Genomic DNA, 14,701 nt, shown 5'->3' on the forward strand with positions numbered 1-14,701 from the left:
CTGTCCCATTTCATTTCGCGGGTAGACCCTGCATCTCTTGGTCTCACCACTGGGTGACACTCAATCACAGAAGAGGTTTTAAGTTGTGTCTTGGGAATCTTGAGAGCCTTTTCATATTTAGATTATTTTCTTGGAAGAAAACAATGGGTTTGTTTTTTGGGGTTGGTAAATTAAGAGTATCTCAAGTTGTCCATTTGTGGTTTGACAGGTAGTTTTCCCATCACTTTTCAGTCATGTTTTGTTCACGTCCTGGGAACCTTAGACAAACCAGGTTGATTTGACCCACGCTGAAAACTGATTCTTTAAAGTCTGATGAGCTTGAAAAAAAAAAAAAGTGTAAGGAGAGTAAGAGTAAAGAGAGAGAGGTCCTCTTAATCACATTAGTTGACACCAGTTAGACTTTCAGTGAAAGTTGATAGGTTTCTTACTCATGGAATCTAAGCTGTACTAGGGGGATTTTGTGTTAACATGGAGTTACTGTTAACTTGGTACCGAAATGAGTAGATTATATCAGTCCTCTGCTAAGAGAATAACAAATGAAAAATTGAGCAGCTACTTCCATTATATGTATATTAACTTGTAAATTAGTACTGTGAAGTGAAGTGAGTGAAGTCGCTCAGTCGTGTCCGACTCTTTGCGACCCCATGGACTGTAGTCTACCAGGCTCCTCTGTCCATGGGATTTTCCAGGCAATAGTCCTGGAGTGGATTGCCATTTCCTTCTCCAAAATTAGTACTAGTATATGTTGTATACTACATATACAACATATTTGTTGTATACTACAAACTACTGTTTGTATGTTATAAAAGAAACACAGAAAAGGAATTTTTGAATGGAATGAAAAGGAAATATGAATATAAGATCTAATGTTTTCTTCCTATATTAGTTCCATTTTTTGAAACCCCTCGAGTAAGTCACTAGTCTTGTGACTTGTCTTAATAGGTTTTGTTTTGGTTTATGGAGTTCCACCTTCCATAAAAATCTGTATGTCAGTTCCAGATTAAATCCGATTTTGATTGGATAATGTCCTCTGATCTGATTTCAGGTTATTATAGTCTTAGAGAGCATGAGGCAGTCCTAATAGCCTAAAAAGGATTCACTCTTTTAATCATATTTGCTTGTCTTTGCTTTTTCTCTAGAGCACTTCTTAACCTTTTGGAGGTCACAGATATCTTTGAAACTCTGATGAAAGGTATGGACCTCTCCCCAGAAAAAGGCATGTACACATGACTTTGCATGCAATTTGAGGGGCTTCATAAAATTACCTTGGAGCCCTGAGGAGTCCATGGACCTCTGGTTAAGAACTCATGCCTTTAATTCTAACTTCCAAGACAGTTAATGTTTGGTTCCACTGTTGATCATGGAGTGATCCTACTGTTGATCATGGAGTGATCCTTACTTTTGGGTTGACCTAGGGTTTATCTCTCTCTCTCTCTCTCTTTTTTTAAAGCCTTTCCATTTTTATAAAAGGAATTTGGGGCTATAGTGTGGGGTCTCAGAGGAAAGGAGCAAGCTTTGAAGTAGGAATGAAAAATACCTATCTGAATTGATAATGTAAAGCCACATCAACTGCAAATTTGTGAAGGTTTTGTAGAAATGGAGTCATTCCAACGCAGTTGGAAAGAGACTGAATTGTGGGTGAAAAATGCCTTGCATTGTTATAGTACCAGATTTCCAGTCAGTTGTGAGAAAAGGGACTACAGATGAGAGAACTAGAAGGGTGGATAAAGAAAACAGTGAGACATTTGTAATAGTGAAGCATAAAGTACATTTGTGTTGGTGGTTGAAGATCATTTGGAAAAGGAAAGTAGGTGAACTGTGTGACTGGAGGTATATTGGAGTGATACTGAAAAGGACTTCTAAGTTGTGTAAGGTGTTTGGTTTTTGTCATACAGGCAGAAAGTGGGGAACCTTTGAAAATTTGAAAGGAGGAGCTGATGTGATGAGTTTTTTTATTTTTTTCTTTGCCACTTTTCTTTGACTTGTGGGATCCTAGTTCCCAGGCCTGGGATGGAACCCCAGGCACTCTGCAATGAAAGCGCTGAATCCTACACTGGACTGCTAGGAATTTCCCAGTTTGTGTTCTTTTGGCAGTAAGAAGGATGGAGCCTGGAGAGGAAGAAATTTCACCAGTTAGATTTTTATTATAGTAGTCACTCCCCTGCTTAGAACCTTTTATATCCCTGCCAGTATCTAGTTTAGTTTCTCAAATTCCAGCTAGTGACTTTATTTCACTTATCAGAGTGGCTGTTCATTAACTGCTAACATTTACTATGTGGCAGACACTGGTCAAATCAGTTTGTACACAAAAGTTGATTTCTCACGATAATCCTAAGGCAGTAAGGTAAATGCCTGTGTTGTCCCTATTGAAAATGAGAAAAAATGGAGACTTCCCTGGTGGTCCAGTGGTTAAGACTCCATGCTTCAGTTTCAGGGGGCTGAGGTTCGCTCTCTGGTTGGGGAACTAAGATCCCACATGCCTTGTGGCTTAGCCTGAAGGAAACAAAAAATGAGAAAAAAACGGAAGCTCAAAGAGATTGGATAACTTGTCCTAGGTCATGTACCTAGTAAGTGGTGGCTCAAATCCAGGCGGTCTGTCTCCAGAATTCCTGTTCTAAATTGCTGTGCATGACTGCTTGTCCATACCTTAGTACTCATAACCTGTATACATGCTTTTGGTTGCATTGCTCTTGCCACCCCCATCAGTTCAGTTCAGTTCAGTCGCTCAGGACTTCCCTGGTGGCTCAGAAGATAAAGCATCTGTCTACAATGTGGGAGACCTGGGTTCGAGCCCTGGGTTGGAAAGATCCCCTGGAGAAGGAAATGGCAATCCACTCCAGTACTGTTGTCTGGAAAATCCCACGGACAGAGGAGCCTGGTAGGCTACAGTCTGTGGGGTCGCAAAGAGTCAGACACTACTGAGCGACTTCACTTTCACTTTCAGTCGCTCATTCATGTCTGACTCTTTGCGACCCCATGAATCGCAGCACGCCAGGCTTCCCTGTCCATCACCAACTCCCGGAGTTCACCCAAATCCATGTCCATCAAGTCAGTGATGCCATCCAGCCATCTCATCCTCTGTCATCCCCTTTTCCTCCTGCTCCCAATCCCTCCCAGCGTCAGAGTCTTTTCCAATGAGTCAGGTCTTCACATGAGGTGGCCAGAGTACTGGAGTTTCAGCTTTAGCATCATTCCTTCCAAAGAACACCCAGGACTGATCTCCTTTAGAATGGACTGGTTGGCCTTTGTTGAATTAACTGTTAGTTTCCCTTCAGATATCAGTCAAACATTTATCCAGTGAACCCTTAGGTAGGATGGGTTACATTCATCTACACACACAGTCAGACCACTTTTTAAATGCTTTTATAGGACCCTGTACTTTTTTTAGAATCAGTTAAACATTACGTGTATGATCATTGCTTGCCTTGTTTCCCTACTAGATTCTAAGCTCCATGTGGGCGAGAACTCTTTGTTTTGCTTATGATTATTTTCCTGTATCTGATAAGATAATGCTTGATACACGGTGGATACTTATTGGCAGTGGCTTCAAAAGTAGGAATGAATTTGAAATTTTGGATATAAAATTTTAAGTATTTTTAGATCAGTTAAATGTGAGAGGAATGAAAGGTGACTTCAAGTAGTGATACCTTTAGTCTAAGTTGGGAGGAGAAGAAGCCAGTTTTGTGCAGGAGAGAAGATGAAGTTCAGTTTGGGGCATAAATGATAAATGTCTTTGAGATACTCATTTGGAGATACCTTGTAATCATTTGGAAATATGGGTCTTTGCTCAGGAGCTAAGAGCTGAAAATAAAGGTGTGGGATTTATTAAAATATTTCTCTCTATATATAAATTTTTGGAGCTTATATTTTACTACAGGGAGGCGCAGTAAACAAGTGAAATATATAGTATGTCAAATAGCGATAAAATTTGTAGTGAAAAATAGAAATAGGAGGAACTGTGAAAAGAGAAAGGTATTATAATTTTAAATAGGGCGACTGAGGGGAAGACCTCATTGAGAAGGTGATGTTTAAGCAAAGTCTTGAAGTGAATGAAAGCTTGAGCCTTGTACAAAGTATTAGAGGTGATCATTAGGACTCTGGCTTTTAACCTTAATGAGATAGGAAACCAGTGGAGGATTTTTGAATAGAGGAGAGACATGTTCTTGACTTAAATTGTCAGAAAGATCACTCTGACTACCTTGTTGAGAATAAACTGTAATGAAGTTCAAGGGCTGAAGAGTTTACAATAGTTTGTATGAAAGAAAGACAAGCGATTAGATTCTGTGTCTGTTTTGAAGGAAGTGCTGACAGGATTTGCCAATGATTGGATTCTGGGAAGTGAAAAAGCCTTTAATACAAGTGGAAGGATCAGGAGGCCATAGTCATCTTAGTGAATATCTGTATTTACAAGATTGGGTAGAAGAAGAGCTAGCAAAGAGTGAGGAGGAAAGGTAAGAGGAAAATAGTTAAGAGATAGAGTGTGCCCATGAAAGCCATCCTTCATATTGATACTTAAAATTGGGCTTAAATCAGAGAGATCTGAGCTGGCTATTGGCTTCACTATTTTCTGGCTGGGTGATTTTTTTAAGCAAATTACTGAGTTTCTTTAAGCTTTGTTTTCTTAATTTATGAAATGTAATAATAAAATCAACCACATAGATGTTGTGAGGATTAAATGAGGAAATGATGTTCAAAAGACTTAGCCTTTTGTTTGGCATGTATTGATACTTGAAATTTAAATCCTATCATATGAAATGTTATAAATTATATAAAATGCTTCTGTCCTTGAAGGTTTATAAACCGAGTTGAGAGATAACAGGTGAACAATATTTGAATCAAAATTCAAGATGAGTAAATTAGTAGAAATCACAGGGCAATGAATGGGGATTAATGTTAAATGTATTGTGTCGCTAGTTGATCAGTCAGTCCTTTCCCTGCTGGTTGGATAGGTAACATGAAAAATGCCTTATTAATACTGAAAAATAACATTTTAGGATTGAAACTGGAAATTTAGTTTTTTTTTTTTTTTTAAATTCATTTATTTGGCTGCACTGGGTCTTAGTTGCAGCATGTGGGATCTAGTTCCCTGACCAGGGATCGAACCTGGGCCCCTGCATTGGGAGCTGAGAGTTTTAATCACAGGACCAGCAGGGAAGTCCCAAATTTAGTTTTTGAATAGGTAATTCATACTCAACTTCACAGTTTTAAAGATGTAAAAAGGGTATATGGTAAAAGGTTTCTCTCCTCTACCTGTCCTCAGGTTTCTTCTGAGATCCAGCTGGTGTTTTATCTGTTTCTTGCCCAGGCATCTTGTGTATAAACATTGTATGACTGTTATGTGTTTGCATGGTTTTTTTTTTTACATTAATGTTAGTATCTTACAGTATTCTATAAATTGTTTTTTCTTAATAGTCTTATTGAGGCACAATTCACATGCTGTACAATTCACTCAATATATCTTGGGTTTTTTAAATACATTCTTTTAAAACATTTTAAAGTCAGATGCATATAAAAATGGGTAAGATTTGACTTTATAGGTCCATATTTGAGGTTTTAAAAGGGTTTTGTTCTACTACTAATGTAATTGTGCCAAAATGAAATGTGTGAAATGACTTTATTTTCAGCTATTCTGTTTTCACTCAGCAATTTCCCTTTTGGAGGGGAACCCACAATATAATAATAAAGTGATGCAACAGTGTGTAAAAATGTATGTAACATTCTCATTTGACTAGAGAAGGGGACATGGAAGTGCTGAGAAGACTGCTGAATGAGCCAAAGACCTGAGGTTAGGGAATGAGAGCCAGTTGGGGGCTGAGATTTCAACAGCAGTAGCAAGGTCAGTGGTTAGCAGTGGTGGATGCTGTCCATGCTAAACAACCAGTTGTACCAGTCTGTCTGCTTCAGGTCTGCTAGATCAGCATCCTGTGCAGAATCTGTCACTGACTATCTTTCCCTGTTACGTGAAAGATTTTGTAAACTTCCATCTGTATCTACACACAATTTGGGGAAGGAAGGAGAAGGGAGGAACAGCTCTGTTAGAAAGTTGAAATTTGAATTGCCTGAATATTTACATTCCTTTTCCCTTAATGTTACTTAGAGGAGGAGAAGAAAAAAGGAAGATTAGGAGTTACAGAAAGTAAAGAAATTGTATTGTGTTATAAACAAACACCCAGTACCCTTTAAATACACACACAGTAACTGAAAAAAAATAAAGTGCCACCATGGGAAAGATCTAGAATCTTAAGAAATGGACCTTAGAGATCACTTAGAATCTAGATTCTAGATTAGTCCTATTCACTGTATTTTTTGTAGGTCAGTGCTCATCCATGAACTGTTACTGGTTAATGATGAGATAAATTTAAAAAAAGAAAGTAAGCTTTTAGAAACTTTTATAGCAGTTTGACATCACTGCTACATTCCAAATGTATGACTGATTTTCTCGTAATTGATTTGTTTACAAAAGTGTTGGTCCACAACCTGGAATGCTATAAAAAGTTGGCAGCCCTGTCTCTCTACCTATTTAAAAATATATTGATCTGTGAAATTCAGAAATCAGAGAAACAGTGATTCTGTCTAATCTTGTCTAACTCTTCAACCAGTTTCTAACACTTACTAGCTGCTAAGCACTATTGTAAATGCTTTACAGATATTTACTGGTTTAATCTTTGTAACAACCCTATGCTGCAGGTACTGTTACATTATCCCCATTTCTTAGGAAACTGAGGCACAGTGGTTACGTTACTCACCTAGGCTACACAGACGTAAGTGGTAAAGCTGGAGTTTGAACCCGGTGTAGTCTGACTTCAGATGCCTTGTTAGGCTTTGTTATGCTCCATGCTTTTAATGGGTGATTACCTACTGTGTTTCTCAGTAGAGGGAGCTGTTGGCTTGAGCAGAACAGTTTTCCATGTTGTATCCCTCCCTGCCTACCTGTCCTACTCACTGAATACCCAATCAGAAAAAAAGCTCCCCTCTCCATTTCCAAATGCTTCCTTGGTTGAAAGCCTTTTAGAGATGACCAGCATAGTTCCTTAGTTACAACATTCTTTCTTTTATAGGAATCTGCTTTCTAATTTCTACTGGTTGGTCTTAGATCTGTACTTCAAAACTAGTAAAGTCTTTTCCAGGACGCATATCTGTTTGTGCGCTGATCTGCATATAGGATTTTTAAAACCTTCCTTTTTCTTTGGTGTTCTCCTTGGATCAGCATGTCATTATGTGCCTTAAAATGAGAATAAAGAGCCCGGTAACGCTATTACATTATTTAATATAGATTCTATTTTTGAAGTTACCTTTAACCTAGAATTACTTTGGTAGCAAACTACCAAAGTACAAAAGGTAGTTAACCCTTTTTGCACTTATAATCTTTCTAAAACACTGACTGAGGTCTTATCCTTTGAGTTACTGTTGGGCCAGATCTTGTTCATCTGTTGTTGTTGTTTTTTTTAATGATGTTTTGAATATAATAAATTTAATAAAGTTTTTAATATAAGTGTAGTACTTTATAGGTATACCTTATTTCTTCTAAATTGAGTCTTCATTTTGGATCATTGTTTTCCCTGAAGAGCCAGCAACACCCCCCGACATCCCCAGCTTTAGTTCTGTCAGTAATTTACCAGTTCTTCTCCTGGTGTCTGCAAAGTTGTAAGCATGCCTATTAGATCTTTAGTCAAATTACTTATTTAAAAATCTTCAGCAGAACTCTGTGGCATGCCATTACATATTTTTTTCCATTTTGGTAAAGATCCTTCAAGTGATTCATTGTTGACATTAAACTAGCTAACATATCTACCTAATCCTGTGGTGATCAGGCTTGTATGCCTGTATATAGTAGATTGAAGTAAAGAATCTGGGATATTAGTAAGGAGAATCTGCTTTTAGATAATTATATATTCTACTTAAAGATTCATTCTTTCCTTGTATGAACTAGTACAGTAATGGGGGAAAAAAAATACCCTCCGCTCAGATACAGCTAAAGATTTATATAATAAATAGATGTATGAATAGATAATTTTATTAAAGCAGGGTTATTCTTCACCATCTGTTAGAAAAGTCCTCTTGCATATTGAGTGTTGTTGAGGGAAAGTGAATCATCTTGTGGACCTAAAAGCTTGGTGGGATTAAGAGCAGTAGTTATGGGGTGAACTTTTCTTTTTCTTTCTTGTAAGAGCTACTTTTTTTTTTCCCCCCACCAGGTTCATTCTGTAAATTAAGGAAAAGCTTTATTCTTTTTTCTCAGCTTGCTGAACTAAAGCAGGAGTGTCTTGCTCGTGGTTTGGAGACCAAGGGAATAAAACAAGATCTCATCAACAGGCTCCAGGCATATCTTGAAGAGCATGGTGAGTTCCCTGTGGAGCCAAAGAGTGATGTGAGTGAGGAGATTAATTTTTAGGCTCTGCCATACAGAAGATTTCTTTTTTTCCTTTGGGTTTTTGATGATGTAAGATTTTAATTAACTCTATCAAGAAAACTCTTGTTATCTAAAACAGTAGTTATAATGAAATACCCCTTTCCCCCTTAAAAGACATTATAATTTTATTTCAGCTAATTATCTTAAAGGAAGTATGGTAAAGCAAGTATCATTAGACTGAGATTTGGATGATTCGAAGTCGAATTCCTCCTGTGCCAGAAATTTACTAGGTAACTTTGGACAGCCACTGTTTTCATGGCTGAGTGTTTGTTCTGGTCTGTGAAGTGAGACCAGTGTTTCCACCCTCGAAATCCATAAACTTAGGTAATCTCTGGTCCCTTCTAGCTCTGACATTCTGTAATTTCACTTTAAAACAGATAAAAATACTTGATTTAAGCATACTATCATCCCTCTCTAATTTTAATTTTTTTATTCCCTTTTCTTTTATCCAAATTCTCTTAGTCAACAATTCTAATGTGCTTGATACATATTTTTTGTCTTTATGGTTGTAAACCATGTAGTGTTGTTTGATCTATAGTAATTTTATGTAGTTGGCAGTGAGGCCATAACCTTTATTGCACACTTTTTTCTCTTAAGTATGCACACTTTTTTCTCTTAAGTACTCACACTTTTTTCCAAAGATGTATTTGTGTGAACTGTGACTGTGTCATCTGGTCTGTTGATAATTCCTGCATTGTATTCTATAATTTATAGAATTCACCACATTTTCTTTAGTTCATTCAGTGACTGACTTCTGTATTGCCTCCTGAACTACTACTTTCATATTTCCTTATATCCTTGTGTGAGAGTCTTTTAGGGTATATACTCAGGGATGGGGTTGCTAATAAATAGCTATTCATAAATGTTTACTTAATATGACTAAATACTACCAAACTGTTTCTCTGAATTGCTCTATAAATCTCATTATCAGCACATGAAGGTTCACTCTGGCCTCATTTTTCCTAATCTGTTGGTGGTTTCAATTTACATTCTTCCAATTGTTAAAAAGTTTAAACATTTCTTTTGCTTATGGTTCTTTGGGTTTCTCCTTTGCCCATTTTTCTGTTGGAATTCTCATTGGTTGCTTGTTAGTTTACAGGCATTTCTTCTGTATTCTAGTGACTATTCTCATGTTGGCTTTATACACAAATATCGTCATGATTTTTTTTTTCTGTGGTGTCCTTTCCTGGTTTTGAAAAGTTGGTTTTTTGCATAGTGCTTTTGCTTCTGGGAGTTTTTTTTTTATTTTAAGAAATTCTTCACTAAATTCTTCCACATTGCTTTTTGTTAATGTTGTAGTTTGACCTCATCTTGTTTAGTTCTTTAGCCCAGCTGGCGTTCAACCTCTTATTGATGTTGGGTAGAGTATGTAGTTTTATCTTCTCCATGTGGAGCAAATTTTATGAGCATATTGAATTTTGTTTTGGAAAAGCAAAAAGATTATAATTTTAGCCTAAGTACAGTGATCAAGATGGTTTTGTAGCAGGGCTTGACCTGAATATTTTAATATTCTTTAGCTGAAGAGGAGGCAAATGAAGAAGATGTACTGGGAGATGAAACAGAGGTGAGTTGGAGAGAGTAAGGTTAGTCACTGGCCTGGCAGTGTGCCACTACCTTGGTCGCATTGCTGAGCGTTAATCATTAGAGGGCTTAAATGCTGACTTGTTAGGGGCTCATAAAGGGGGAATGAAGGTTCTAAAAGCCTGGTTCATTTTGGAGTTCTCATGTTTTTCTTTTGACAGGTATTTACTCTTGATTTATTTTAACCATCTTGTTTCATTTGTTTTTAGGAAGAAGAACCAAAGCCCTTAGAACTGCCTGTCAAAGAGGAAGAACCTCCTGAAAAAACTGTTGATGTGTAACTATCCTTTTTTTGTTCATTTATATTCATTTAATTTATTTATTTATGACTGCTGGGTCTTCACTGCTTTGTGCAGACTTTGCCTAGTTGTGGCGAGTGGGAGTTCTACTCTTTTGCAGTGCTTGGTTTTCTCATTGCAGTGGTTTCTTTTGTTGTGGATTGTAGGCTCTAGGAGTATGGGCTTTAGTAGTTGCAGCACGAGGGCTCAGTAGTTGCGCTCTGCAGCTCTAGGGTGTCTGGTCTTTTGTAGTTGTGGCACAGGGCTCAGTTACTTTGCTGCATGTGAAATCTTCCCAGACCAGGGCTTGAACCGTTGTCTCCTGCATTGGCAGGCAGATTCTTATCCACTGTGTCACCGGGGATGTCCCAACTATCCCTTTTTAATAATGAATACAGTGCAGATGGTGCTGGATTTTTTAGTGTTTCACTCTGTTTACTTCTTAAATATTCTTGTTGGCTTTTCTTATTAGATCATACATTTTTAGGAAAGTCTAGTTCATTTCAACTACATTGTCCCACTGAAGGAAAGTAAGTTGTCTTTGGGTTATGTAATAAATAATTAGGACCAGGAGACTTCAGTCCATGAAAAGTTTATTTCCCTTAGCCTTATTGTATCACCATGATAGATGCTTCTCTTTCTGTGTAGAGAATCGTGCAGATTTTCTGCATATGTGGACTTTTGTAAGGGAGGAGTGTGTGGAGCAGAGATTATGTCTCAAGTAACACTGTATTCTCTCTTCTTTTCTGGTTTACAGTGGAAGAAGGGAGGACAAAGTATTAATGAAAAGTAGATCTTGATTTATTTAAATTATTGCACAAGGTTGTTCATAAACATCTTTTATTTGGAATTTCCCTACAAATGTCGGGCCATCTTATGCACAGCACATTAAAAGCAGTTGAGTCCTTTTTAACATTTTTGCTCCTCATAGCTGTATTAATCTGATCAATTATAAAGGACAATATGTATACTTGTAAAAAGTCGTAAACAGTACATAGAAGAGTATATAAATTGAAAATTAAGGAGACTTCCCTGGTGGTCCAGTGGTCAAGACTCAGCTTTCAATGTAGGGGGCAAAAGGTCAATTCTTGGTTGGGGAACTAAGATTCCACGTCATGTGGTGCAGCTCCTCTGTCCCCCCAAAAAAAGAGAAAAGAAAGAAAATTAAATACCCTTGTCTGTACCTCCATCTGACTTCCCAGATGTTTTCAGTATATTCTTTTGGAATATTTTATATGGTGTGTGTATATGTATATGTACATACACGATGCATATTGTTGGTTCCTGATTTTTTTCCCACGTATGGAGATCTTTCTATATCATCATATAATGTCCTTATTTAATTATTAGATGTAAAGACTTCCGTGGCATTCTGGTGGTTAAGACTCCATGCTTCCACTGCAAGGGGCATGGGTTTGGTCTCTGGTTGGGGAGCTTAAGTTCCTGCATGCTGTGTGGCAAGGCCAAAAAAAAAAATTAGTTATATAGTAGGCAAGGTTCTAAGTGTTTTACATATATTCTCATCTAATCCTCACATCAGCTGTATGAAGTGAGGATAATTATCCTAGTAAGTGGTAGGTCTCTTTTTTTAACTTGTTATACAATAGTACAAGCTTATAAAAAAGTTAAGAGAATACTATATAGACCCCTGTGAACCCGTCACGTAGATTTAGTTGTTAACAACTTAGAATTTTATTATTTCTGGCAGCTAATAGTACTCCATTCTAAAAGTGAATAGTAATTTCACCAGTCTCCTCCTGTTGATGGATATTTAGATTATTCATAATTGCAAAACATGTACTGTACCTCCTTATACAATTAATTTCAAATTTATGCAAGTATGTCCAAAGGATACATTTCTAGCAGGGAATTTGCTGTATTAGAGAGGATATTCCTTTAGTGTTCTATTAGATTTTGTCAAATACTACTGCTTTCTAAAGCCATTTAGTTGTTGCCCATTACAGGAGGTTTTTGTTTAGATAACATGCCTTGAGAAGATGGCCAATGGGATAGCTTTTGGGTTTTTTTGGTCTTCATGTCTGTATTTTTACACAAAATAGTGCAAAATGAGGCAGTTCCTCAAAGGGTGACTTGGAGCCAGAAATTCCATCCTGAGCGTGAAAGTGTTAAGTCTATTAGTCCTGTCCACCTCTTTGCGACCCTGTGGACTATAGCCCACCAGTCACCTCTGTCCATGGGATTCTCCAAGCTTTTTTTAAAAATTATTTATTTGCCTGCACCGGAACTTAGTTGCAGCATACAGACTCTTAGTTGTGTCTTGTGGGATCTAGTTCCCTGACCCAGCTTCCCTGCATTGGCCACTGGACCACCAGGGGAGTCCTGGGCTAGCTTTAAAATAGAGAGGTTTTGGAAACTTACATGGCAAGAAGGATCAATGATCAGTGCAAAGAAATAGAGGAAAACAGTAGAATGGGAAAGACTAGAGATGTCTTCAAGAAAATTAGAGTTACCAAAGGAACATTTCATGCGAAAATGGGCACAATAAAGGACAGAAACGGTATGGACCTAACAGAAGAAGAAGATGCTAAGAAGAGATGGCAAGAATACACAGAACTATACAGAAAAGATCTCAGTGACCCAGATAACCACAATGGTATGATCATCCACCAAGAGCCAAACATCTTAGAATGCAAAGTCAAGTGGTCCTTAGGAAGCATCACTATGAACAAAACTAGTGGAGGTGATGAAATTCCAGTTGAGCTATTTCAAATCCTAAAAGATGATCCTACTCAATATGCCAGCAAATTTGGAAAACTCAGCAGTGGCCACAGGACTGGAAAAGATCAGTTTTCATTCCAGTCCCAAAGAAAGGAAATGCTGAAGAATGTTCGAACTACTGCCCAATTGCATTCATCTCACACACTAGCAGGATAATGAAAAATTATCCAAGCGAGGCTTCAGCAGTGAACCGAGAACTTGCATGTGTTCAAACTGGATTTAGAAAAGGCAGAGGAACCAGAGGTCAAATTGCCAACATCCGCTGGGTCATGGAAAAAGGAAGAGAATTCCAGAAAAACATCCCTGGTGGCTCAGACGGTAAAGCGTCTGCTTGCAATGCGGGAGACCTGGGTTCGATCCCTGGGTTGGGAAGATCCCTTGGAGAAGGAAATGGCAACCCACTCCAGTACTCTTGCCGGGAAAATTCCATGGCCAGAGGAGCCTTGTAAGCTATAGTCCACGGGGTCGCAAAGAGTTGGGCACGACTGAGCGACGTCACTTCACTTCACTTCACTGCTTTATTGACTGTGCCAAAGTCTTGGACTGTGTGGATCACAACAAACTGTGGGAAATATTTCAATAGATGGGAATACCAGACCACCTTCCCTGCCTCCTGAGAAATCTGTATGCAGGTCAAGAAGCAACAGTTAGAACTGGCATAGAACAATGGACTGGTTCCAAATTGGGAAGGGAGTACATCAAGGCTGTATTTTGACACCCCTTTATATGCAGAGTACATCATGTGACATGCTGGGCTGGATGAAGCACAAGCTGGAATCAAGATTACTAGGAAAAATATCAATAACCTCAGATATGCAGATGATAACTGCCCTTATGGCAGAGAGTGAAGAGGAACTAAAGAGCCTCTTGGTGAAAGTGAAAGAGGAGGGTGAAAAAACTGGCTTAAAATTCAATATTCAAAAAATGCAGATATGGCATCTGGTCCCATCACTTCATGGCAAGTAGATGGGGAAACAGTGGAAACAGTGACAGACTTCACAGCATATTAAAAAGAAGAGACATTGCTGACAAATGTCTGTCTAGTCAAAGCTATAGTTTTTCCGGTAGTCATGTAGATGTGAGAGTTGGACTGTTAAGAAAACTGAGGAAAGAATTGATGCTTTTGAACTGTGGTGTTGGAGAAGACTCTTGAGAGTCCCTTGGACTGCAGGAAGATCAAACCAGTGAATCCTGAAGAAAATCAGTCCTGAATTGGAAGGATTGATGCTGAAGCTGAAGCTCCAATATTTTGGCCACCTGATGTGAATAACTGATTCGTTGGAAAAGACCCTAGTGCTGGGAAAGATTTAAAGCAGGAGGAGAAGGGGATGACAAAGGGTAAGATCGTTGAATGGCATCACCGACTCAATGGACATGAGTTTGAGCAAGCTCTAGGAGTTGATGATGGACAGGGAAGCCTGGCGTGCTGCAGTTCATGGGGTCGCAAAGAGCTGGACACAACTGAGTGACTGAACTGAGGGCAAGAAGGAAGGTGAAGTAAATACAGTGATATAATTAGCCAGTGTAGGTTAAAAACAGTGAAGTTTGAGAATTTGTAGTTGTCTTGATAATATGTAAAATATTCTCTTGTTATAGAGGGCTTTAATTTTATCAGTGAATTTCTGAACAAGGAAATTGACTCTGTGGGAGAGGTTGTGTTTTTGCTTGTAGAGGGATAGTAGTGGTTAGACTA

The 14,701-nt window shown here is 38.2% G+C and overlaps 1 protein-coding gene across 5 annotated transcripts in view; it reads left to right on the top strand.

Moving 5' to 3' along the window:
* The window catches only part of SARNP (SAP domain containing ribonucleoprotein), a 54,063-nt gene that overhangs the window by 789 nt on the left and 38,573 nt on the right, over window positions 1-14,701 (top strand). For 3 of the 5 annotated variants that reach the window (XM_012174789.5, XM_060413050.1, XM_012174791.3), the window contains exons 2-5: window positions 1,140-1,192; window positions 8,196-8,339; window positions 9,928-9,974; window positions 10,201-10,268. In XM_012174789.5, coding sequence (XP_012030179.1) covers window positions 1,186-1,192; window positions 8,196-8,339; window positions 9,928-9,974; window positions 10,201-10,268 — 266 coding nt within the window. In that variant the 5' untranslated portion in view covers window positions 1,140-1,185. The remainder of the gene's footprint in view (window positions 1-1,139; window positions 1,193-8,195; window positions 8,340-9,927; window positions 9,975-10,200; window positions 10,269-14,701) is intronic. The other 2 variants (XM_012174790.4, XM_042247075.1) reach the window with 1 other exon arrangement.

Source organism: Ovis aries, chromosome 3 (assembly GCF_016772045.2).
Source record: "Ovis aries strain OAR_USU_Benz2616 breed Rambouillet chromosome 3, ARS-UI_Ramb_v3.0, whole genome shotgun sequence".
NCBI lineage: Eukaryota > Metazoa > Chordata > Mammalia > Artiodactyla > Bovidae > Ovis > Ovis aries.